Below are 23,866 nucleotides of genomic sequence, written 5' to 3'. Positions count from 1 at the left end.
CTCGGTAGTGGGGTATCGGGAGTCACACAGGGTCCTAAGCCAGGCTGAACCTTAGCAAGGCACAAAATTGAGGAGTCCCTTTATTCTCCAGGCAGGTTATCAGTGACCTCACAAGGTATGGTAAGTGAGGTTGCTTTAAACCACCAAGGCCGAACTATTTCCTTGTAAAAAGTCATTATTCATATAGAGTGTCTCATGGAAACTCCCATTTCATCTGAGGACCAGAGGGGGACATGAAAGGGTGGGGGCAAGCAGAGCCTGAGAACACAATAGGTGGCCTTTCTAAACCAGCATCCAGTGAAGAGAGTGTATGGATAGAGCAGAGATGGAAGGCAAGGTGGGAATACAGAGAAAATCTGATGGAAGAATCATGCGCTTTTTACTTCATTTTTTCTGTAAGGAAAGAAAGATGCTAGACAAGGCATATGTTGGAGAGATGCTTCTTGCTGCCTTTTAAATTCTTCGGTTTCACAGAAAGCCACCTTATGAGGAGTTTGTCACAAACAGATGAATCCCCAGGATGAGAGGTCAGAATTCCCAGCTTGCATGAAACAGTAGGTGGAAAGCCAGTTTCTCAGTTAGATTTTAACTTAAAGAGAATGGGGAAGGGGAGGGGAAAGTGATACCCCATCGGAGGCTTCTGGGTCTTACACAGGATCCTTTTCATGTTCCTAAATCAGTTGCAAGGGGGGTGGGGTAGGGTGCCAAAACGCGGGCTCATCAGTCACTCTGTGCATCTGAGCTGGAAAACATTTAACCCTGAGATGCAAATCATTTAATCATGCTGAGTCAGTGGTGACCAAAAGTTGTGAACCCTTGGAAGCCAGGAATTCCCAACATGATGTGATAATGCATTTCACAGCATGGACTTCAGATCTCCAGAACCCAGACTAGGGGAAAAGCAAGGCAGGGAATCTATATTCTCCTAAAGTTTCTGCATAACAAAGACAGATCCTCCCTCCCAAACTCCATGAAAATGGGGGTTCCCAAAGGGCAACTCCCACTTCCCAGTCCCCCTCTACATACTTTTGCCTTTCTGTTTTCACCATTAGGTCATAAGGTTAATGAAAACGCATTCTAAAATTATAAAGAAGATGAAGCCAGGCATGAATAGGAGATTTCCACTCGAGTCTGAATATTCCATCTGGAAGTTAAGAAAACCCATTTGCTTCAAAATCATACAGTTCTTACCACATTTGCCTGGATAGGCCTGAGATGCTGAGGAACTTAATAACTACTAATTGCCAACCTGGGAAACAAAGCTAGGAATGCAGGTTGGATCCCAGCTTAGAAGTGGTGTTGTGAGCTCTCTGTGTAGTCAAATGATGTGTCAGGATAATGTTGCGTTTGGGACCAGATAAAGAGCTGGGATTTAAATTTTTCATCTTCTACCATGAACTTTTTTTCTTTTTCTTTCTCTCTCTTCTTCCATCATGCTATCTTTTTAGTGTTCTTTTTCACTCTTTTTCTCTTTTACACATTACTCTGGTTCTTAAGGATGGACCTGTAGATACACAGCATTTCCTCACGTTACTTAAAAATATCTATTTCCTTAGGGCTTTGATGGCCACTGAAGGAAATAGTGCATTGCTCCGGTCACTCCTAGAACATTGCTTTTGTAGCAAATATTATAAGATGAGGTTTTGACTGAAAGGTGACACTTTATATTAACATCTTGACTCTGCTCACTCATTCTGAGGAACGGCTCCAATGAAAGCAAATCGCTGCTGAAGACAAACCAACTGGAAAAGACACTTGCTTTTGCCTTTTTTTTTTTTTTTTTGTCTTTTAAGGTTTTCACAATAGCTTCAAAGGAAATGTGAATTAATCATTTGTTTTGACCCAAGAGCAGCAGAACTTATTTTGAAGACTTAAACAGGCAACACAAATGTAAACAGGAATCTGGGACTCCCAAATGCTAAAGCTTGAAAGGAGTCAGTCTGAAAACATCAATTCTACTCAGCGTTTATTTTCATTTGAAGATAGTGGAAATCATATATAAATCACGGACAATACAAGTTCTTCTCGTCTGGCAATTGTCCACATGAATCCGTTACCCTCTAAGTATAGATACAGATTTTTTTTTTCTTTTTTAATAGAAAGACAGGGCAATATGGCAGTTAATTAGCAACTGATACTATAAACTACAGTAGATACAAAGTTTTGTCATATAAATTAATTGCCATTACAAAAAGGCAACTGCTTTAGCTAAGAAGGTACAAAAACGGGTAACTTCCATAAATATAACAAGAAGCTAAGTGAAGAAATACATAACAGACTGTTTTTCCTATATAATATTTGAATATGCAAACTAAGACACCTGTGGCACTTTACATGAAGGTAGGAATAGACACACACACACACACACACACACACACACACCACCCACCCGCCACCCACCCACACTCGCCAGGCCGAGCCCCCTCCCCGCCCCCCAAGTGGATTTCCCAAACAGGCCAATTCTAGGGTTACAAGGACAGGATGCCGCGGAGGAAGCAGCAAGACGGCGAGCTCCGAACTGCCAGACAAAGAAGGAGCCTTATTGACAGTTGTAAAGCATTAGGCGTCAGACAGAAACTTGTCAAAAACAGCTGTTGTTGGGTACTGATTGATAATGTTTTCATTCTGACGGCTGAGACACTGCAGACAGTCGTGGGTCTGAGGAGAAGCCCATCACTGGCGCACACATGAACACACATACAGACAACGGGAAGTCATTTAACAGATGGCTTAGGAGCACTCAGCCACAGTATCTTAAAAAGACAACAGTCTACATTTAATGAACTTGCAGAGAGAGCAATGCCTAATAATCATTTATTTTTCACAGAAGATGAGCACAACAGAACAAAAATGAAAGCGCGAATTGTGTCACTGGTCATCGGAATGAAAGTTTTGTGCTGCTCACGGATTACACAGTGTAAAAATATTCAGGGATGCTGGAGACAAGATTGAATATGAATCCTCTTGGATCCATTCCATGGGAAAAAAAAAAAAAAAAGCTTAAAGAAGTGGTCGATGTTTAAAGGTAATGATTTCGTTAAAATCCACCTACAAGATTAAACCACAAAAGCTGTATTTGAGTGATGTGAAGAATTACAAGGTATTACATCACCATGTAATACAGCGTGAGTCTGTGGTATTTGAGAACCAGTCTATGCTACCTAAAAATTACAAACATGTTTTTATTGCTCAGGTGAAAGGAGCAGTTTTCTATCATTTGGCCATTTTGTGTTTGAAGTGGCCAGAAGTCTACAAAATGTGCCAAAGAGTATTACATCCATAAACTTCAATATTTGTAGGTTATTCTTGTTTTAGAAAAGGTCAAAGGTGCCAAACCTTGGTAAAACTGCATATTTATCTCTACATAATTTTATCATTTAAATTAAATGGAAACAAACAAAAACAAAAAAAGAGTTCCAAAGACTGAATCTAAGCCCTAAAATGATTTGCTGCAGCCCCAGCACATTTTTTAAGGGCACACTGAAACCCCTGAAAATAGAGGTTTATAATAGGAATACTGATAGACCTTTAATTACTCGTTGGAGACAATCAGCGACTCCGTTAAACTCCATTAGCACTTAATGAATGAATATACAGATGATTCTGTCTTTGTTTTCTTTGTCAAATCCATGCCAGCTTAAACCCTAGCCAGTATAAACTATATACTTCATTTGGCTGTTTTTAAAATTTTAATCTATTATTTTAAAAATTATTTTCTTTCTTTCAATCACTTTACGATTTTTAGAAAAAGATATGTCGCAGCTTGACTTTATGCAGGGAAATCTTTCCAAGAAAAAAATACTTGAGGACTTGATGAAATAGTCATCAGTGATGCATGCATTGTGCCTACATTCCCTCTTTTCAAAAACTGAAGTTTTTGCCCTTAAGAGAGGGGAGTGAGACTTCGGATGTAATCAAGGAAATTACACATCTTGTCTTTAAGTCCTTCCACATTAATTTTATCCTGGCAGGATAGTCCTCTCTGATAAGGTGATTCATTGAAATTTTTGGTGCTCATTTTTCTCTTATAATCTATAAGGCCCGTATATATAAAACAAAAACAAAAGCAAAAAAACAAACAAAAAAACCCCTCAAAAATAAAATATGATAAAAATAATAAAAATCCCAAGAGATCTTGGAAACAATAGACATAAAATGAGGAGCTCCAGTCACATAGTGCTCCCCCACCTCCACAAACCCAGGGAAAATGAGTCAAGGTTCTGAGTCTCCCTGAGTCCTTCACAAGGGATTTGATTTCTGTGAGCCACGAATTCCATCCATTTTAGCACAGAGTATAGAAGAGCTGCTTAGAACAACAGAAGGAAGAGACATGCGGTGAAGATAATTAGTGGTAAACAGAGAATAAATTCTCTCTCAGTAGTGTGTACTTGACGTTAATGCCGATGATAATTCACCTGATTTACAGAATATTCACTTTAATAGAGAGATGAGAGTCTGAGATAACTAGGAGAAAAGAGACACTAAAGCCATTAAAGTCTTGATACCAAAATAAAATTAAAATGAGAAACTAACATGATAGGTTCAAGGCCTTTGGGAACCCGTGTTTTTGCCAGATTTCACATTCTTACAGCTTCATGGTCTTTTTCTTCTAACAAATTTATCAGCTGAGAGAAGCTCTCCTTCAGTGCATCCATGTCATCCAGCGAGCAGGGCTGCAGAATCCAGCGTTTTCCACGTGCAAGTGGTTCAAGTTCAAAATATTTTTTGACCTTAAGGGGGGATAAGATAAATATGTTATTAGTTATATCAGAATCTTCCTAATTCCAAAATTTTGAGTGTGACGAAGAAGGGGAATTTCAAGGAGAACTTTTGTGAACTGCGATGCCTAGGACTTTCTAGAACTCCGTCCACAGCTGTTGTTATAATGTGGGTTATATGTTGTGACCCAGGACTGTTTTCTTTAGGGGTGACTGACCTGCTTGCAAGCCATTTCACCCACACACTTATCAGCATGGGAGGTCTGATGAAGTCTAAGAAAGAACTACATGTACAACCACCACACAGGGCAAAGTACACTGCAGACACCAAAAAGATTCAATTCCATCAAAACAACTAGCAGAGCAGCTTTTGCTACATCTCCTTGCTAATTTCTTAAATTGGTGACATCCTAGAGTATGTACTATATCAATTACTCAAAACTGCTTTGACTACCAAACATATACACCACAAAAACTTATCATTTAAATAGTCTTTTCTCTCTCTCTCTCCCTTAAATTTCTAGCATCTAATTTTGAGATTTGAGAAAGCATTTTTTATGAAAGAGGATAGAAACTGAGTATGTGTGTGTGTATGCATATTTAAACTTGTATGCACATACATACATACATACATACATAAAGTCTCCCGCTTTTTATTTTTCTCCTAGTCCTGAATTTTCAGGGAGGTAAAAATCACCACCTTATAACTAGCATGTGAGTAGAGAATTTAGTATCCTAAAAACCTGTTTGATTAATATCCAGTCACAAGTCATTCTTAGTATAGTGCCTTGGATACTAATAGCATCCAGGATTACCAGCTTGTGATTGTGAAGAAATATCAAATTGTTATGTCTTCCCCAGAAGTGAGGAATCTCAAAGGGTATGATAAAACACAAAGTTCATAAAGCTATCCTCCTGCCCACACTATATCCCACAAGAACAGAACACTGTACTGATAGTCTAGTGAGGTTTACATAACATAAAATATAGTGAATAGCAACATCAGAAGAGCCGTTGTTGGAAGGCATTCTTGGTCAATGAATTTCAGTAAATCCCATGTGCCATAGCAAATTCCAAGGTCTTACCTTAGTCAACACCTGACCTAAAAAAAAAAGTGCCTCAACCATATGCCATTCTCAGATCGGGTTTTATTTTGCCTCTATCACTGCAAGTACCAGACTATGGCAGAGGTACATCATCCAAAAGTGGCATTAAAATATGTGTACATTTTTTTCATGAGAGCAAGATATATGTAAGAAATACTAAGGTTTTATGCTAATTTAGGAACCACAATTATGCTAACATTTTATAATTCAAATGTGTCTCCGAAGTCCTTCTGTAAATGTCTGCAAAGTAGTAATAAATACTATTACTTTAAAAAGCCTGTGAAAATGGAAGAACTCTTATTAATTTTGATTCTGAGAAGTAACGAAAACCTCATTTCAGATCAGAAAATGGGTATACAACTTCAGAACAGTGTTCACCCGAGGTATTTTACAAATCATGTTATTAAGAGGATTCTCCCTTATGGAAAATGTAAATTCCATTCTTTTAGTTTCTTCTCTCTAGAGCACCGAAAACAATTCCAAGAGAAGCGGTAATTGCTTGTGCAGTAACTAGTACCATACTGGCCCTGCCCCACCAACGGAGGGCTTGCTAGTCAGCAGACCAAGGGAGGCCATCAGCCAGCAGGGGGAGAGAAGAGTTGGTGGGGGGTGGGGGGTGGGGAGGACAGTTGGGGAATGTGTCTGAGTCTACAGCTTGATGGAGGAGCTGGCTATCTCTGAAGAGTTTAAAATCAGAGATGTTAGGCTCTTTGCTTCTCCCACAAAGTGGAGCTTCAGACTGCACTACTGAGTGCTTACAATGCAAGGGGGAATCTGGTCAAATCAATAATGCCTCCCACCAAGAGGGGAGGGTCCGTAACATCAAAAATCTGCTCCATGAGGAAAGTTGTACCCTTGCCACATTTCATAACTTCAAATCATTTAATTTTTTTATTTTTTTAAAGATTTTATCCATTTATTTGACACACACACAGAACACAAGCAGGGAGAGCAGAAGAGGGAGAGGGAGAAGCAGACTCCCCAATGAGCAGGGAGCCCAACATGGGGCTGGATCCCAGGACCCCCAGATCATGACCTGAGCCAGAGGCAGACATTCGACTGAGCACCCAGGTGTCCCCAAATCATTTTAAGTATTGCCAGTAACTGAGAAGAGGGCTGGTGGCAAGAAATTGAATAATATTAAAATAAAAAAAAGGACTAACACAGTAAGGGCATGTTACTAACAATACTTCCTTTAAACGGTTCACTTAAAAATTCACAGAATTGATCCTGGTGGCATATTAACGTCAAATTTGAAAAGAATGTTAGACTGAAATAATCACAGAATAGAATTTGTGGTATTTTGTAATACGGACCAGACAAAAAAACCCAGTAAGGTTTTAGGTACCCATTTGATTGGTTTCTAGGCAACTGAAAATATAGACTATCGCGTAGGCACACTTGGAAGATAATAAAGATGTCTGAAGGTAGTTTCAGAAGTTGTTCCTGCTGAATATGAAACATGAGGAGGAAATGGAAGGTTCCATTACAGGGTGGTCACCAGATAAAGGAGCCTAATGGTGTTAAGCTGACAAATATGGCTGCGTAACCTGAGATTTTTGGATCTGTAACCTAAGTGGGGTATCTCACTCACCCTTCCATACTCCCCCCGACTGGTATCCAAATGATTCCACACCACCCTACATTTATAATATCAATTGTAAAACTAGTCTGGCATTTCAGTGTGTTTCAACCACAGTTGCTGTGGTCTGCCGTTTGCTGCCAGAACATAGCTTCTCATTACCCAGAGTTTCGTGTTTCTAAAAACAAAGCAGATAATACAAGAGAGGAGAAGATGGAGACCTCATGCTCTGACTTGAACTTTTCCAGTTAGGTTAGGATTTTCATTTAGCATATATTTGAGAGAGACAGAATGGGCACGTGCATGCAAGCCCACAAAAGTGTGGGGGGAGGGGGGGCGAGAGAGACTCTCAAGCAGACTCTGTGACCACTGCGGAGCCCCACTCGGGGCTTGATCCCACGATCCCAAGACAAGACTTGAGCCAAAACCAAGAATCAGATGCCTAACCGGCTGTGCCACCCAGGTGTGCACCTTCATTTAGTTTTGTTATATTAACTTGAACTTCAAATTTCACCTCCTCTGTATTATGAAGATATAAATTACAGTCACATTTGACTTGTCCACCGTGGCTTTTCCTGTCCTTCCATGATGCTGATGTATAATTTTAAAGAATAAGGTGTTTAAGTTTGACCAACATAAATCATATGTTTCAAATACTTAATCAGAGGCTTAAATATTATGCTTCACTGGAAATGGCAGGGATGAGGAGGAGGTGACTGCTTCACATTGGCTCCTGGAGATAGCACTTGGGGCAATGACATCAGAATACAGCTGCTTGGCAACCTGTAGTCAGTTGGCTATTTTCGGTTAGCCACAGAGAGTGGGCATTTGTTAGTGGCCATGTGTCCACCCTAGAGATAGGAAAACAAAGCCACCATAAGTAGCCAACCTATTTTAGATATGTCACCAGAGCCCTCCTTCACTCATGCCACTGTGGGGTGACGTGCATTACTGCATCCCGTGATTCCCACACCACATTTACTGTAAAGTCCTAATAGCACAGAGACATCTTGGCACCATCGCTTTGCTGCTCATGTTTGTAGCAGGTGTGAAACCTGTGAGATTTTTCATGGCACAGGAGACCCCCTCATTGGGTAGTAGATGTCCTTTATGTTTCTTTGAGTAGAAAGAATAATCCTTTCCTACTTAGGACCTCTAACAGGGTTATGTAATGACAGTGATTTCCCTATCTCGCCCTCACTTCACAAGCAAAAATTTTATTTTAATTCTTGCAAACCTGTTGTGACTAAATTTCTGGAAGTCATGTAAATAGCTTTTGAACTGCAATAATAGGTCTTCCCTTTTAAAAGCCTGCAAATCTCATTTTATTTATAAAAATAAACTGCTTGTTTTTCTTATTTTTGTTATTAAAGCATGTAAGTAGTGTGTGCCCAGAGTTGGCCTCATTCTCCTTTAAACACTCTGGGGAGCGGGGGAAAGAACAGTCCAGAAGGGATGACTTAGTGTTTTTATGTGACATAGAGCTACGTTCTAAGCTCAGATACTTATAAACAGTGCTTTGACCCACATGAATGTGTTGTAAGACATTAAAAAGAGGTTTAGGGTGTGTGACAATTCTTTACTGCATGGGACTGTGCTGAGAACCCTAGAATATGTCACCTCTAGTTCTAGGGAACTCAATGCCATTAGCCCCAACCAGTCATTGCTGTAACCAAAAATGCCTCACCCCCTCCCATGTCCAGAATGCCACCTGGGGTGATACCGATGCAGGTATCTCTGGCCCTGTCTGGGGAGATTTAGTTTCTTTTCCCACACATTCACCACCAGAGATAGAAGCTGGATATCTTTTCTGCCCGCACTTCTCTAGATCCCAACCTACACTGGACACATATATTCCCTCTGGGAAAAAACTAGCAGGTTATAACAGACCCTTCCTAACTTGGGGGTGGCTGTGGTGCACTGCGGTAGGATGAAGTTAAGTATAAGGAGCTTTGAAAATGTGGGTCCTAAAAGTTGGCTTCCCCAAACCTCATTTATTCAACCACCACTTCCTGAACAAAACTGGTGAGTGTGGGAAGGTGGCGTGTGTGTGCCTTAAGGAGCCACTTGTGCCACTGCTCCTCTTGCCAATGTACGGGGTTCCACTGATGAGAGCAGAATACCGTAAAACAAAACCCAGAAACAATAGCCCGAAGAGGGAACTGTCCTCATCATTTACATTATAAGATTACAAGCCCTTTGGCCCCTGGCTTTTTAGTGACCATAAAAACTTAATACTGTACAGTTTACTAAAGGCTTTTTCACTCCTTTATAGCACCCTGATTATACTTCAACTGGAAGAAAAGGAACTGATTCAAATAGAGAGAGGAGTATTAAGACAATATAAGTCAATCTGAAAAAGAAATATCTTGGTAGAAGACTGTTCAAAGAACCCTTAGAAATAAAGGCACATTCTTTCTTCATCTCTGGACAAGGAATCAGTCTCACGAAGGAGACAGGCTGACAACTTCAGCTCCTTCAATTCGAAGGCGATCAATCAGCAGGTGAGACAAGACAATAGGGACACTGGATGAAGAATGCAGGCAAAACACAGAGAGCCAGCAGAAAGAGCTGCTGCAGTTGGGGGTCTGGTAGGCCAGCAAGAGCATGATGCAAGAGAACGTGACTCAGTAACTATCTTCATTCAGAGGAGCCATTATGGCTTTCTTGTCATTTTAAATACACAACATGTCCATGGCACGCCTGTATTTTTCAAATAGTTGTATGAATCGTGTTTTTTGAGACAGGTTCATACTGGTTTTGAACTCTCTGGTAAAAGTAGGGTCTAGATGATAAATGTACTCCAGGGCTCCAATTAATAGGATGCTAGGAGAGTCTGAATAAATTGTGAAATTTTGTAGGATACTGTCCATGGCTGTCAAAAAGGGAACAGAACTTGCCTCATCTTCACCTGGGCTCCTTAAACTTTAATCACTAGAGTGGATGCACCTGTTGTGGTACCATGTCACACTGGGGGAAACATGAAACATTTGTATTGAAATGCTGATCAGGTGCCTTCTCTTTCCACCTCCAGGCACAAGGACATCAAAATGCACGAGTCATGAAATTGGCCGGGGTCTGAACTATTTACACCATGGAAATCTGCAAGTGCAACAAACCAAGACTTTCTTCTTTCTAGAGAGTCGGTTGTCAAGCACTTACCAGCATACACAAGTATGTACATCTCACAGGTGAGTTTGCTGAGGGGCCTTCCCGTTTTGTGGTCTTAATTGCAGAAGCTCATGGAGTAGGCTTAACTTGGTAACCTTCACCAAAGTCAGAGAGAACTTTGCCCACACCATGGCTCCAGGATGGGGTCTGGAGATAAAGTGGCATGGCATCATTAAGATTCTTCAGAGTGCATTCTTGGCAGCTTGTTCAAAGAAAGGTTAGTCTAGAGAGAGCAGCACCAGCTGTTCCCCTTTTCATTGTTCTGCTTGCAGGATTTTGAAATCCTTAGAAAAGTACTAAATATGTCATTAAAGGCAGAAATAAATAATACAAGTAAAACCAATTTGCCATAGTCCCGAAGATCTTACAACACAGAACAGATATTGTTTACTTTTTAATGAGTACTAAAAGGGACCAGAAAACACATTAAAATTAACCAACACCACAATATTACTTTGGGAGTGCAGATCTATAACAGATGACTGATTTCAAGAATGTTAGGTGTAATATGAAAGTGTAGTTATGGTTAAGATCACTTCTTTCTTAAGCAAAGTGCAGCCTGCCTGACCTTGGAATAATTAAAAACCAGACAAATGCCTGCAGGTTATGACCTGTGATCGAGCCTCGCCCTTATGAGAAGTCTTCTTGCCCAATCAGTAATCTCTGATGTGTGGAGAGTGTTATATGCTGTGATAATAGTTACATAAAAACTCAGGCTTCCACTGTACGGGAGAGGTTATTGTGTTCCAGAAGAGCTGAATAAAATGATCCCAGTGCTGTGGCGGTGGGAGCTAGAATCTGAAAAGCATTCCTGTTTTTTGGCTTAATCTGGTACCCGAGAATTACAGAACTAATTACATCTATCTTCTCTTTTCGATATGCCTAGAAGGTTTGTCTCAGTCTCCTATTCAAAAAGCTTGCTTATTGGACAACCACTGTGAGAGGCAGGAATTAGGTATGGATGCTTTCCGTCTTCACAGGCCAATGGAAGATACCCAGCATTCCTGTAGAGCATCTCCTTTATCGCAGGGTTTCTACTTGGCCCTCCCGAGCCTGAGGCGACTCCTGTATGCTCAATTGCTCCAACTTCTGCATCCAATGGAAGGTGCCTCCATCCACAAGTGGAAAGAATCGGCTTCTAGATACTCATAGTTTTAATCCAGCTGATGTCTTCCTATCACCTCAAGGAGAAGGCTTAACGTAGAAGAAACTAAAGTAGACGGGACCTTCGTCACAGTAGCCACTGTTGGTTACCTCCCAGCACCCAGGCAAATAAAGTTTTATTGGAACATAGCCATGTTTACTCACTTGTCTATGGTTGCTTTCACCCTACAACAGCAAAGTTGAGTAACTGCCACAGAGACAGTATGTTCCACAAAGCCTAGAATATTTACTGTTTGGCCCTTTACAAAAAAATAAATAAAAAAAAAATTGCCAATCCCTGGCTAAAGCTGTTTGTAGCTTCCCACTTTGTCCAGCAGGGGTACAAGGAGCCTGGGTGGCTGGACTCACTTGCTAGACCAGCTCTTCCCCACTTTGACTCAGACTCTTGGGGGGCGGGGTGGGGGGGCCTAGAAGTTGGCTTTTCCCATCTGGCCAGGCTCCATGTATAATTTCAGATACTTTGGATTGTAGTCATAAAGCCGTATTTTTACCCCTCTGTGTTCAGCCTGGGTTTCTTTTATGTGGAGACTTCCTTGCAGCAGCAAGAACTAGCCAGGGCATAGGGTCCACGGCCTGTGTCCTTCAAGGATGGCTCTTAGTGCAGAGCAATCTAGTTATTGTGACTTTGCAGTTTTAAAAAGGAACATACAATTTACTAAATATACAATGTCTAAAACCCAGGTTTTCCTGAAGCTATTATATGCAGTTTAAAAATCTCACCATTCTGTCTATATACCTGTTAAGTTTTAACAATACATTCAGGATATAGTTTAGGTCCTTTTATAAACTTAGTTTAATTAACCATTTTTAAACATTCCAAGACTCCATTTATACATTTAATATATTCAGTCTTCTTTTTCAGCATTTAGACTGTAATAATCAAAATACCCTCAAGTAGCTAAGTCTTTTCTCTTGCTCAGCAAGAGTTCTTAAGCATTTCTTCATTTAAATTTATAAATTCAATGACTCTCAAGCTCTGGTATTTTCTTCTTTTGGAGGGGTAAGATTTATTTATTTGAGAGAGAGAGAGAGAAATAGAGAAATAGCACAAATGCATGAGTGGGAGGGGCAGGAGGAGAGGGAGAAAGAATCCCAAGCAAACTCTGTGCAACATGGGCTTGATCTCACAACTCTGAGACCATGACTTGAGCCGAAACTGAGTCCAACGCACAACTGACTGTGCCACCCAGGGGCCCCTCAAGCTCTGGTTTGTTTGTTTGCTTGCTTGCTTCCTTCCTTTAAAAAAAAAAAATTTATTTATTCATGAGAGACACAGAGAAAGAGGCAGAAACATAGGCAAATGGAGAAGCAGACTCCCTGCAGGGAGCCCAGTGAGGGACTTGATCCCAGGACCCCAGGATCACAACCTGAGCCAAAGGCAGATGCTCAACCACTGAGCCCCTCCAGGTGTCCCAAGCTCTGGTACTTTCTAATACTATTTACAAGCTTAACTAAATTCTCATATTTTTTTTAAGATTTATTTTAGAGAGAGAAAGTGTATGAGTGGGGGGAGGGGCAAAGAGAGAGAATCTTCAAGCAGACTCCATGGTGGGCATGGAGCCCCACTCAGGGCTCGATCTTATGACCCATGAGATTAGGACCTGAGCTGAAACCAAGAGTCGGGTACTTAACTGACAACCACCTTGGAGCCCCTCGTATCTTTCTACATAGGAGGCCAATTCTGAAATAATTTACACATTTTAAACAATAATTATAAAGTGAATGTACCAGGTGGACCTAAATGTAATAAATACTTGAAATAAAAGTATTACTATTGTAGATTTGGTTATTTTTATACTCTTAATGTTAAATTCTCCAGGGTTAAAAATACTTTCCCTGGAAAGTACTTTCTATCCTAAGGAGACAACTTTCCATCCTAAATGAAATGGGTTATCATTCAACATGTGGTTCCCACCTCATTGAACTTGAGTTGCTTTTCAAACAGAGTTTTTAGGCTGACACGTGACTGGAGTGACAGATGTCCAGGGCAAAATTTTTGGGGTCACTTGTTGCCAAGTTAGGCTCTTTACAAAAATAGTTGCCACAACAAAAAGAACCTCCAGGATGTAAATTATCATTGCCTATATCATGGGTCTCCTCTCAGGAGCAGACATGCCCTCCTAAGATTCTAAAGAATTTCCTTTACCTTGCTTGGATTTTGTATTTCTCTAGCATATACTTTAACATCTTTTCATTCAGCTCTATAGACATTTAATTTTCCTTTATTGAGCTATAATTTGCAGACTGTAAAATCACTCTTTGAAAAATAATACAAGTTAGTGATTTCTAGTATATTCACGGACACCTGCAGTCATCACAGCTATCAAACTTCAGGACATTTTCACCACTTAAAAAAGAAACTCCCCACCCATTAGCAGTCACTCCCCATTTGCCCTCTCTCTCAGCCCTCGGCACTCACTAATTTCCTTTCTGTCTCTAGGATTTGCCTGTTCTGCACATTTCATATAAATGGAATTATATAGTACATGGCCTTTAGTGTCTGGTTTCTCTCATTTAGCATAAAGTTTTCAAAGTTCATCCATGTTGTGGCATCTGTGAGTACTTCTTATGGCCGAAAGATATTCCATTGTATGGACATACCACATTTTGTTTTTGCCATATTCATCTGTCGATGGACATTTGGGCTGTTTCCACTTTTTGGCTATTATGAATTCCACTATATGAGCCACTACTTTCTCCCTCAAACAGGCTTTATAAATAATCATCACATAAATTAATGAGTTAGGATATCAAGATTCAATGGGCATGAAGCATCTTCACAAGTCTGGGCTGAACTCTTGTCACTCAGATTTATGAGGATAGCCTCATTTCACTTAGGAAATTCAAAGATTTGGATAATTATTCTTAATTTTTTCATATCTAAGAGACCTCAGTTCTCTGAAGGCACAGACAATGAAAAAAATTTTGTATTTTCTGAGATACCCAAAAGAATGCCAGACACAGAGAGGATACTCATTATCTTTAAACGAATGTAAAGAGCTGAAACTATAACGATAAGGGCAACAAAGTATGTACTGTATTTCAGCTCAGATTTAAATGTTAGTAAAGGAAGGAAACTGAAGAAGTTGCCACTCCTTTTAATTAAGCAGGCCAAGATTTCATGCAGGAGGTGGGATTTCATGAATAGTTTCAAAACCGGAGGTCTAATTGGTTTAAACTCTATCATACATATGCCTACAGGCAGCTGCAATGAATTGTTTTGCAAACAGAAAAGTAAGTAACCTCTCATGGAAAATAGACCCACTCCAGAAATCTCAAGACCCAAAGGACACATATGTTTTGAGCTATTCCTTTAATCTGTGTCCAAACAAAGCATCTAATTCTTATCTTAGAGAATGGAAAGCACTGACATATGCAAAAAGAGAAGCATCAGTACACTTGTCTTCGCATGCAGGTGCAGGCATCAGACTTTTCAATAACATCTATAACACGGTCATTAATTACAGAGGCAGTCAGGTTTCGACAGCATATCATTTTCCTTTACCCTCTTCTCTTTCCCTTCTGTAATCAATTCTATTCCACTCCTTCAAAAGAGCATTCATTTCTGGTACCAACACTTTTAGGGTGTTAGACTTGATTCTAAGTACCTTCCATGTTTGTGACAGTACTTGGTTATGATTTTACCTTTATTACAAAACAGCAAACATTGTAAATAGGCAGAAATTTATTTATGAAAATTTTTTTCCTGGCAATAGAATATGGCTGCTTAAACAATTCTATCTATACATATGAGAGCTAGTCAAGTATGTACTAGACAGGAAGGAGAGTTAATGAGTGAAAGCCCCAAACACATCAGAGACAACCAATTAGCTTGTCTGAAACACAGGCTTGTAAAGCTATCAGTAACTTATAAAATGGTCTGCTACACACGAGTAAAATGTTGTTTAAATGGCTTGCTTAACTAGATGCATTCACCATGAAATTGATTCTTTTAAGGTTATCTTTTTAAACTTAATCCTCATTAACTGTGCATATTGAAATGGCTGGCTGGGTGGGAGGGTGGGTAGATATCTTGGTATCGTAAAGTGCAGTTTGAAAATATGAATTCCATACTTTTTGAGGTGAAGAGGTATCAGGGAAGAAAACCCATCAATTACCAACAGTTGTGTCAGCCTCAGTAACTGAAAAGGATCAACTCGCTTAGATTATTCCTCCTCTGCCTTGCTAAATGCTTAGCTTGGGATTGGTAGATGTGCTCCGAGGACCTTCCAGTGCTCAGAATGCATGCTTTTGTGTTATGGAGCTACACCAGTTTTCACTACAGACGGTGATTCTGTGAAGTGGCATGAGAGAGAGAGAAGACCTGGAGCCTGGCAGTCTTCAAATCCAACATTTGCTCCCAGGGATCAGCTTTCATCCCCCAAAGACTTACTTTACCCAAACATTTGAGGTAACTTGATGTTAGCTGACATACAGACGACAATTGCTATACTATTTCATATTTTGAGTTTTCTTGAAACACTATTGTATATTCTGAAATTGTTTTTTGGCTGTATCTCATATTCAGCTTGTTTTCTGTTATACAAGGCTCCATGCCATGAATACACTTTCATCGGCTGTGACCTAATCAGACAGCCAGAAGAGCATGCTTTGATTTTGACAGAACTCTTCTTTCTGCTTATTCAATGTTGGTACCATTCACAAAACCACTCTGAGTTGGTCAACTCAAGGGATTCTTTGACTTAACAAAATACTAGGAAAAAATAAGTTGAAACAATGGTTAAAGCTTGTTAAAAACACAAATATCTGTTAAAAAGTTTATATTCTAGCTTATTTGGCTTTGGTAATGGACTATATATCCTCTATCTCAGTCTTGTAGCTGGGAGGTCTGGGAAAGCAACAGTGGTAATAACAAAACAAAATATTAATATATGGAACCCAAATAAACATGTTTAATAGTGGCCTTGTGGTACTATGGCAGCACTCTGTCGTAACAACGACAACATTTAGACGTTGGGGCAGATTCAAATTCCTGGGCCTTAAACAGGAGACAAATATGGCAAGCCACGCGTTGCTGAGCCGCCAATGGAGGGTGCCAATGGCCCTGTCCAGATGCAGAGATATTCAAGGGATGTTCCTGTCAGCAGTTTGTCCTCTGGCTCCAGCAAGGAGCCACCATGGAAACACTGGGAGGAAAAGGAAAAACAGGAAGGCGTGGAGAGACAGGGGGAAAAGGCAGAAAAAATTGACAGCCACCTCAATAACACATCTGAGCAAGGGGAACAGGTAACAAATGGCCTTCGAACAAACAGCCATGTTGTTAGTCACAGAGAGAGAATTTCTTTTCCTACTGGCAATACGGCCAGGAGCCTAATATCCTGGCAACTGAGAAATATGAGCTTGGAAAGAGGCTTGCAGGCAGTCTGAGGAAAGAAAAGCTGAGTGGTAATCCGTCCTGGGGAATTTTAGCCAAAAAAACCCACACAGGACTAGTTGAACTCAGAATAAAGCCCATGAAAGACAAGTCTGGAGAACATTACAATCAGACATAAAGAGAACACCAGAAATGAAGGTTCCAAAAGCCACTGACTGGATTTAGCACAGCACTGTTAGCGCGGCCTTGTGTCCTAGTGGTCAAACTGGGACTAGTCCAAAACACTAGTTCTCAACAGAGGGGAAAGGTGACCACACCCCTCAGGGGACATTTGGCAACGTCTGGAGATACTTCTGGTTGTCACAGTGGGGGTGGGGCGGGGTGTTTGCTGCAGGCATCTTGTGGGTAAGGGTCAGGGATGCTGCTGGACATCCTGCAATGCACTGCCCTCCCAACCCTCAACAAAAAACTATCTAGCCTGAAACGTCAACAATGCTGAAGTTGAGAAACAGTTCTGAACTGATCTTTTAAAGCAAAAATCAAAGAACAAAAGCCCTGTTAATGATTCAATATATGGTTTCTGACCACAAATCATCAGGCTCTCCCTCCCCAGAATCAGGAGGAGATTGAGGAACTGGATTGCAAAAGTGGACCAGGAACTGTGTTAGAGAGCACCATAGGTCGATAGTACAACTCTCTGTCCTCTCTTCTTGCTCAAAGTGGAAATCAATTGATCTTGGTGGGGACAAGTCACAGCATTTAACTGGGCTGAAACAAATGCACCAAATAAATAGCCGTCTGTCCCTCCTTCTACTGTTACTACTCACTCACTGTTTCAGGTCCCGGGGACACAAGGGTGAACCTAAGTCCCAGATCTCACCGAGCTTGATTGGAAGAGACCGGCAGGTATCAAGCAGGGACAGCAGTGACTCAGTGAAGTCTGATGGAATAAGCGCCATGAAAAACGAGAAGGCACCGTGGCAATAACAACATTTGCCACATTGCTGATCTAATAGACGGACTAAGGGCATGATATAAATTAAATATCAAGCCGTTGCAGGTAAGGACAAATCTGTAGCTGGTTTCAAAACAAAATTTCATACAGTTACAATAAAGGCTCCTTCAATTAACCTCTACTTAATCACCTAGGTTTAACTGACTCTTCATTGCCCCGGTGCAAGATAATGACGGACGTTGCCTGCACAGACTGCCCATGCCCTGGGGGTACAGGCCCCGGGTGGAGCTGGCCGCTCACCTGATGCTCACACCGGGGCACTGCTGTCTGGCACGTCTGCTCACTTCTGCTGCCGACTGGTTTCCTAATTCTCATGGAGGCAACACATTTGTTACTATCATCAAGTCATTTAATTAAAAATGGCATCAACGGGGATCCCTGGGTGGTGCAGTGGTTTAGCGCCTGCCTTTGGCCCAAGGCGCGATCCAGGAGACCCGGGATTGAATCCCACGTCGGGCTCCCAGTGCGTGGAGCCTGCTTCTCCCTCTGCCTATGTCTCTGCCTCTCTCTCTTTCTCTCTCTCTCTCTGTGACTATCATAAATAAATAAAAATAAAAAAAATGGCATCAACGGATGAAATAGGAAGTTGAGAAGAGAATTTCTATTTCTCTGAAAAGTTATGTGGAATGTGTTCAAAGAGGCCAATGAAGGTAAGTCACTAAAAACAAGCTGTTGTCAAATCAGATTTAGGCGAGACGACTATCAAGAGCAATCGAGGCAGGTGAAAGTGTGAATTGCTTCCCACGTGTCCTTAACTTACCGTTTTACTTTATCTTATGGTTCTATCTTAAAGAAACAGGAAGTGAAAATCATAGCATAGGTAGTGGCTGTATTTTGTGCATTAAATATGATACAGAACCCTGATCAGTGGCTTCATACTCACTGAAAAGGTACTGGCCCAATATAAAAAGATTAGTATCATTTATATATTTTAAGTTAAATTATTTTAACTACCAGTTAGTATCTACCAGTTCAGATTGGGTCATATAAGGGGGGCTTCTAAGAATTTCAAATCCCACTTTTTATTCTGTCTGAATCGAACGCCTTCTCAGGGGGATGTCATTAACACCTACTTTAGTCGGAAGTTGAGAGTGTTACATAAAACCATGTCCACTGTCAAAATCAATACTAGTGTCTCTCACCTCAAATCCTTTTGTGAAAGAAAAGTAGAGTATAAATAAAAAAAACCCCACTGAAGTCCATATTGATACCCACACCCCTGCGGTCTCAAGTAGAGAGAGTCACTATTCAGGTCTATGAATGTACATTATGGTCAAAACTGGATACGTTGTTCTTAAACACAGTATCCTTTAACAAAACAAATGTTACATTATTTTGAATGTATTTGTAAAATATTTTCTAAATAGAACTTACTCCCATTTTCTAGACTCAGAAACAGATACAGAATTATAGCGTACTTTTGTTAGCTGATGCCCTGGATTCCTATTTCCTGCATTTAGAGCTCTCTAAGGGACGAGCAATGTTAGCGCTCTGAAGACAAGTCTTATTTTACTTTGAAGTTCTCTGTTTCTTTACACCTTTATCACACATCTATGAGCAAGACGGCAATTCTACCATAGTACTTTAAAATAAAAATCACAGGATGCCAAGACCAGGCAAACGATGGCTTGGGCTGTTTTTAACTATATGTATCAATAATAAAATAAAACGATGCCCATAACGGCATCTACCTCTGTGTGCCACAAATTAATTTTTTTAGTGAATGAATTACCTGATACCCTGTCTTTATCATGTTTAACATAAGAGGATTTAGACTTCAGAGCCCGTGAACAGCGTTTGTAAATTTTAGGTGTGAGTTCATGACATCTCCTCTTTCACACAGAAAGATGTGGTTCTGGAGAAAACAAGGATCAGGGAAAGAAATTCCTGCCTATTGGACTCCAGCTTCTCACCCAAGACATATGACACACATCACCTGGGCACTTCTTAGCAAGTTAAATGCAGCACACGGTTTTCATAAAACATTGGGGCGAGCTGAAATCTCTCACAGCTGCTAAAATATTTGAATCCTGATTTCTTTTTTGAAGTCACAGACACCAAGTACGTAGTAACCTGGTCACAGGTTGACCTGCTTTTCGGTGCTGTCAGAAGGGACAAGATGATGTGATAAACTGTGGGGACGTCTGGGATGACCCACGGGCTGCAAGGCTTGGCTCAGTAACCAAGAGCATTGTGTTCCGGAGAGTGCGCCTGGTTCTGACGTGACCACTGACCCTGTGGGGCACAAAGACATAGGATACTTCCCTTACAAGCCGAGGAGAGAGAAGGAAATGGAACAAGCGTGAACCACATGATGGGCAGAAGTTCTGAACATGAGATTGAGATGGGAGTGAACTGGACTAGCTGTTGTCTCTCTTGTTCTCTTTTTAAACTAAGTTATTAAAGCCAAGGACTTATTTAAAACACTGAAAGATGTAATTTATTAACTACCACTCATGGAAGAACTGAACTGTTCCCTAAATGAGCAAATCATTCTATTCTCACAGGCAAGAATCTGGAATGGCTTGCATAAGTATCTTAATGGTTTTTAGATTCTTCTGAAATATAAATTAGACTCTTACGGCTCGGGTTTAAGGGACTCATTTGCGCTGTATCATAGATGTATAAAAATACTCCTATATCTGCACAAAGCATAAAAAAAGCTCTCTGGAAAATCATGCACCCCTTGCACACCCAATATCCCCTCCCCGTTCCCCCCAACCCCCAGAATCCTTCCCATCTGCCAGCTGGGTTTCATTTTAAGAATTTCACACTGAATATAAAGTGCTATTTTGACCATGTGGCTCCAGAAATGTGAATTTATAGTCTATTCAGATCGTACGCCAATGATTGACAGAGAGGGGATTAACCAACTGGATGAGATGAAGCCGCTGCCTCTTCCTTCAGGTTGCTTTACGTTTCCAGGAAAGGATGGTCACCCTCACACTGCTTCATTGAGGCTGGCAAGAAGTCATCTCCTAGCAAGGCACTTGCTTTTCACTTTTCTAATAGATGTCCGCTCTATCTTGGAGCTCCACTGGCCCCCTGCTCCCCACCCCCACCCCCCAGCCTTGTTCCCACATTCCATCCATTTCTCCACATGTAAAATGAGAACACTAAAGTTTGCTTCCTTAGACCTCTCTTGCAACAATGTTCATTTAAGGACACATAACACATATTTATAATTACTGGTCTTCAGATCTAAGAGTCAAATTTTGGAAAGTATGTTGTGTGTATCTGGTTTTCTTGGGTAAGGGCTAGCAATGCCTAACAGCTTACACATGGGAAAGACTCCTTGCATGTAGTATTTCAGAGATTGTTGGCAAGTCTTGGCCATCTAGAAATGTTTCAAATACCATTGCTATTTAAGCTTTTCCAAAAGTAGTTCTGTTTTTTCAACAGTGATCCATCTTGTTTCACACTTATCATCCTCAAGTATTGTCTTAGGCATAAAAGTATAACTATATATTCAGATTTTCTAAATCTTTCTTTTTGCAACTTTAGGATCATGCTGTGTTCTTAGGACTCTGTTCACTAAATGCACAATAAGTAACACTATAAAACGGATTACAGATTCCTTGTTTAACAGAAAATCAAGGAAAGGGTACATAAGCGATGAATTACAAGAAGGGTGTGTAGAATGTATTTAGATCTGATACTGTGATCCTGAAGCCAGTCTCAAAATGAATGAACATCTCTATGCTTCTATTACACATACACGTACATTGACCTCAGAAGTCGGTCGACATCCTCAGAAAAGTACAAGCTTATGGCATCCTGTCAAGTTTGGTCCTGTTCAGGGATCCCTGGGTGGCGCAGCGGTTTGGCGCCTGCCTTTGGCCCAGGGCGTGATCCTGGAGACCCAGGATCGAATCCCACATCAGGCTCCCGGTGCATGGAGCCTGCTTCTCCCTCTGCCTGTGTCTCTGCCTCTCTCTCTCTCTGTGACTATCATAAATAAAAATAAAAAAATCTAAAAAAAAAAAAAAAACTTTGGTCCTGTTCAGAACAGGAAAGACTCTGTGCAAGATGGGGGCTTTAGTTTCTAGGTTATTCAAGAGAGGTAACAATGCTTTGCTCCCTTCCCTCAAGACAAGACAAGACAAAACAAACAAGAACACTATAGAACATAGATTATAATTAAGGGAAAATTTCTCATACTTGCCAGCATAATAAGTACATCTCCATTAAAAACAAACAAACAAACCCACCAGTCTTATACATTTAACTTTTAGATACACTATCTGAACAGTTAAGGAAGTCATTTGAGAGGAAAATATGGACAGAGCCACATCAAACTGGTAACAACGAATGGTAACATGGGGTGGGAGTAGGGAGAAGGGAATAAAGATTTTAACTTTTTCTTAATATGCTTCTGAATTATTGGACTTGAAATAATAAGCTCCTATTAAAACACTAATAGAAACATATATATGAACAACTCCAAGAGCAGAAAGGGCATTTTAAGGAAGAAACTAAAAATACACCTCTAGGTAGAGACACATAAAAGGATGAAACCTGCCTCACAGCAGAGGCTCAATAAACATGCGCTAAATGAATGGGAAAAAAACGGTTGCCAACAACGATTAGCCTCCTATGGTACCCTCTACTTAATTTATAAGAGTGCCCCCACCTCAGGAAGGTGGGTAGCCTTCCAAGCAGAGAAGATCACCACTCAGGATTCTTAACTGTCACAAATAAAAATCTGCTACTCTCTGACGAGGCTGCAAAGTTCATCTGTGCGTTTTCCAGTCAGTAGTATCAGGACTTCAGGTCTGGGGCAAGAAATAAAACCTGCTACAGTCTGCTCTCCCTCAGACCCCGTTCAGAAAGATTGCTCACAGGCCATCCGCCTTCCTTTACAGGGTGTTTGATGACACTTGAATGAAGCTCAAGGACAGCCTGCAGAAGGCTATAACATCTCTTCACTACATTTTAATACTACATTGTTAATGTCAGCACAAGAAAAAGCCACAAAAAAATTGAGAGCTACATTTACCATAAAAATGTTGTCATGGATTACTCATTAATTCATTCTATATCTCTTGCAGAAAAAGTCTTTTAGAACTGTGGAAAACAGTTCTTCCCTGTTGAAGACATAACCTCCTCTTTTCCAATAACGAAAAATACATCACAGATCATGACTCCTCCCACCTTTTTATTTTTCAGAAACACAGCGCTGAATATGAAATCAAATGGCAGCAGTGATTTAACCCATAGGGTTGATGTTATTCTAGTCTCCTCTTCTTTGTCCTGATCTCCTGCTTTAATTTATTATTATTCTCATGTGAGTCACTTTAAATTCTTTGTGGACAGAAGCAGTGTGACTACACAGACAAATGAAAATAAAGGAACATCTCCATCTGGAGTGAATAATAACATTCCATCTCTTTGCTTGGCATTATTACTTAACAGAACACACCAAGCTTCATTGAAAGTCACTAGGTCTTGAGTCATTCTTACTATTTTAGGGGTTCTTAAAAGTGCTTGTCAACACTATTACCAAGGAGTATGGACTCCGATTTTTCAGAATTGTCTTGTATAAGAAACCTCAGCTGAAGTTAATTCATTTTAAGAATGGATTTTATGTACCACAGGAGGAAGAAATTCTTCAGTAGATCAAATCCCTTAAAGAGAAATCCAAGGGATTGTTCGTTTTACTGTATAAAACACAAGATACTTAAAACATAATTTTCCAGATTTTTTTCTCTCTATTTTAAAGGTGGTGCTAGTAGTGCTCACATAGAATTATTTTCCCCCTGTGGTGTTTCTGGG

The 23,866-nt window shown here is 40.4% G+C and overlaps 1 protein-coding gene and 1 long non-coding RNA gene across 3 annotated transcripts in view; one reads left to right on the top strand and one right to left on the bottom strand.

Annotated features, from left to right (window-relative positions):
- Positions 1-1,949: 1,949 nt before the first annotated feature.
- Positions 1,950-23,866, bottom strand: part of ARL15 (ARF like GTPase 15) — a 398,154-nt gene continuing 376,237 nt past the window's right edge. For both annotated transcript variants that reach the window (XM_072824625.1, XM_072824624.1), the window contains one exon: positions 1,950-4,730. In XM_072824625.1, coding sequence (XP_072680726.1) covers positions 4,578-4,730 — 153 coding nt within the window. In that variant the 3' untranslated portion in view covers positions 1,950-4,577. The remainder of the gene's footprint in view (positions 4,731-23,866) is intronic.
- LOC140631599 (uncharacterized) lies at positions 9,580-11,866 on the top strand. Its single transcript, XR_012029131.1, has 3 exons — positions 9,580-9,910; positions 10,441-10,597; positions 11,558-11,866. It is a non-coding gene; the product is annotated as an uncharacterized lncRNA (long non-coding RNA).

The sequence above is a fragment of the Canis lupus genome, chromosome 4, assembly GCF_048164855.1.
Source record: "Canis lupus baileyi chromosome 4, mCanLup2.hap1, whole genome shotgun sequence".
NCBI classification, from domain to species: domain Eukaryota; kingdom Metazoa; phylum Chordata; class Mammalia; order Carnivora; family Canidae; genus Canis; species Canis lupus.
The sequence above is the reverse complement of the archived record's forward strand: the minus strand, read 5'-3'. Positions and strand labels throughout refer to the sequence as shown.